Source organism: Microtus ochrogaster, chromosome 5 (genome assembly GCF_000317375.1).
Source record: "Microtus ochrogaster isolate Prairie Vole_2 chromosome 5, MicOch1.0, whole genome shotgun sequence".
Classification (NCBI taxonomy): domain Eukaryota; kingdom Metazoa; phylum Chordata; class Mammalia; order Rodentia; family Cricetidae; genus Microtus; species Microtus ochrogaster.
The window spans coordinates 16,516,010-16,518,027 of NC_022012.1; the positions used below are offsets into that span (position 1 = coordinate 16,516,010).

Here is a 2,018-nt window from a genome sequence, read left to right on the forward strand (position 1 = left end):
CATACACACAGACAGAATATTGTATACATACTAAATAAATAAATATTAAAAAAAAATCTGTAATAGTCACTCAATTGGCTTCAGAATGAAGTTCAATTTCTTTAAAATACTTGGTCCATTTCTCTAACCTCTGTCCCTAGGCTAAGCTCTTACTATCCGGAAATATTCAGCACTCTCTCCTCCTTCCCTTTGGTTGGGGTGACGGGGGAAGGGACACTCAGGACACTGTCCCACTTGCCCGCAGCATCTCTCCCTGCTTCTGCTGACTTACTAAGCAGCTTACGCTCTCTCAGTTCCCAGCAGTGCGCCCTCTGCTTTCTCTTATGATGTAATGCACTTGTAGGTTCACTTCCTTCCTCCATACTAAATTAAAGCTCCTCCTGGACCAGCAAGATGGCTTAGTGGATAACGGCTTATGACTTAAGTTTGATCTCCAGAACACACAAGGTAAAGAGAACCAATTTCTGCAACTTATCCTCTGAATTCCATAAACACACTGTGGCATACATGTGCACCTCCCAAATAAATAAATATAATTAAAAATTTTAAAGCCAATTTGAAGAGATTCTTTTCTGTGTCTAATTATACCCTAACACCAGCAGTCAGTGGCTTAGAGGGAAACGCAACAAATCCTTACAAAACCAATTTATCATGTGATCATATAGGCTTTCTTCCTTCAGGAAGGCAAAAGACGGTAAAGAAGAACAGAGATGTTACTCACTAGGAAACCTTTCTCCTCAACACTTGAATTTACTTGACAGCTGATTTTTAAGCAGATATGACCTTCCAAAGGAGATAAAAAAGGTACCTGTGAAGAAAAAGGGGAACTTATTTGTAAAATCGTTTCAAAGTTTGATCTTTCTTGCTAAATTATGAACACAAAATACTATACCATGAAAATACATTACATTCTAAAGCTGAAGTATAAAAGAGCCACTGGTTCCTCAGCAACAGATACTTTTAATTAAAGAATAAATTCATTCAAGGTAGAATTTTACAAAAACAAAAGTTCCAAGATCTAAATTAATGAGAAAAGAAAGGAGATTTGAGACTAGGAGCTGCAGACTCCTTTATTGGGAGACACTCGGGAGTCTGGATAGACCAGCAGTGTACACTCCTATAATGCAGCAGTACTTAGCAATAAAGACAAATGAGCCACACAACAGGAAAGCCAATCCTTAAATCTATATGAAACTGCCAGGACTGCAAGTAAGTAATGCAAACCATCAACAAGAACACATGGAGGAATCATACTTCCCAGTTTCACAAATTAATTCAAAGTTGAAATAATGGACACAGTATGAAAGCAGCAGATAGAGATCAACACACGGGCACACAAAACAGAACCGAGAGCCAAGAAAGAACTGAAGCTGTGCCAGAGGCGGAGGACTGCGTGGCATGCACAAAGCCTGACCCAATCTGCAGTAATCAAAGACAGAGACCAGAAATAACCCCACATATTGATATGTGATTATTTTTTGCCAATTAATTTTTGAAAACTGTGCCAAGACTATTCTAAGAAACAGAGCAGTCTTGAGCAAATGGTAGTGAGAAAACTGGAAATCCACATGCAGAAGTGTAGGCTGGTGTCTTCATCGGGTTCCCACTGCGACTCAAAGCAACTTGGAGGGAAATGGATGTATTTCATCTTACACTTCCAGTCACCGTCCACCCGAGAGAAGTCAGGGCAGGAACGGAGGCAGGAACTGAAGCAGAAGCCGTGGAGAAGTGCTGCCGACTGGCTTGCTCAGCCTTTTGTCTTATGTAGCCCAGGACCGCCTGCTTAGTAGTGCCAGTGCCCACTGTAAGCTGCAGCCTTCCACGTCAATCAAAGAAAATGCCCCACAGGCTTGCCCACAAGCCAAACTGGTGGAAGTATTTTCTCAATTGGGGTTTCTTTCGTTTTCTCTTTCTTTTTTTTTTTTTTTGGTTTTTTGAGACAGGGTTTCTCTGTAGCTTTGGAGCCTGTCCTGGAACTCCCTTGGTAGACCAGGCTGGTCTCGAACTCACAGAGATCC

At 41.2% G+C, this 2,018-nt stretch overlaps 1 protein-coding gene across 1 annotated transcript in view; it reads right to left on the minus strand.

Annotated features, from left to right (window-relative positions):
• Anln (anillin actin binding protein) overlaps positions 1-2,018 on the minus strand; it is a 59,633-nt gene that overhangs the window by 9,398 nt on the left and 48,217 nt on the right. The window contains exon 21 of the mRNA XM_005346952.3: positions 722-808. Coding sequence (XP_005347009.1) covers positions 722-808 — 87 coding nt within the window. The remainder of the gene's footprint in view (positions 1-721; positions 809-2,018) is intronic.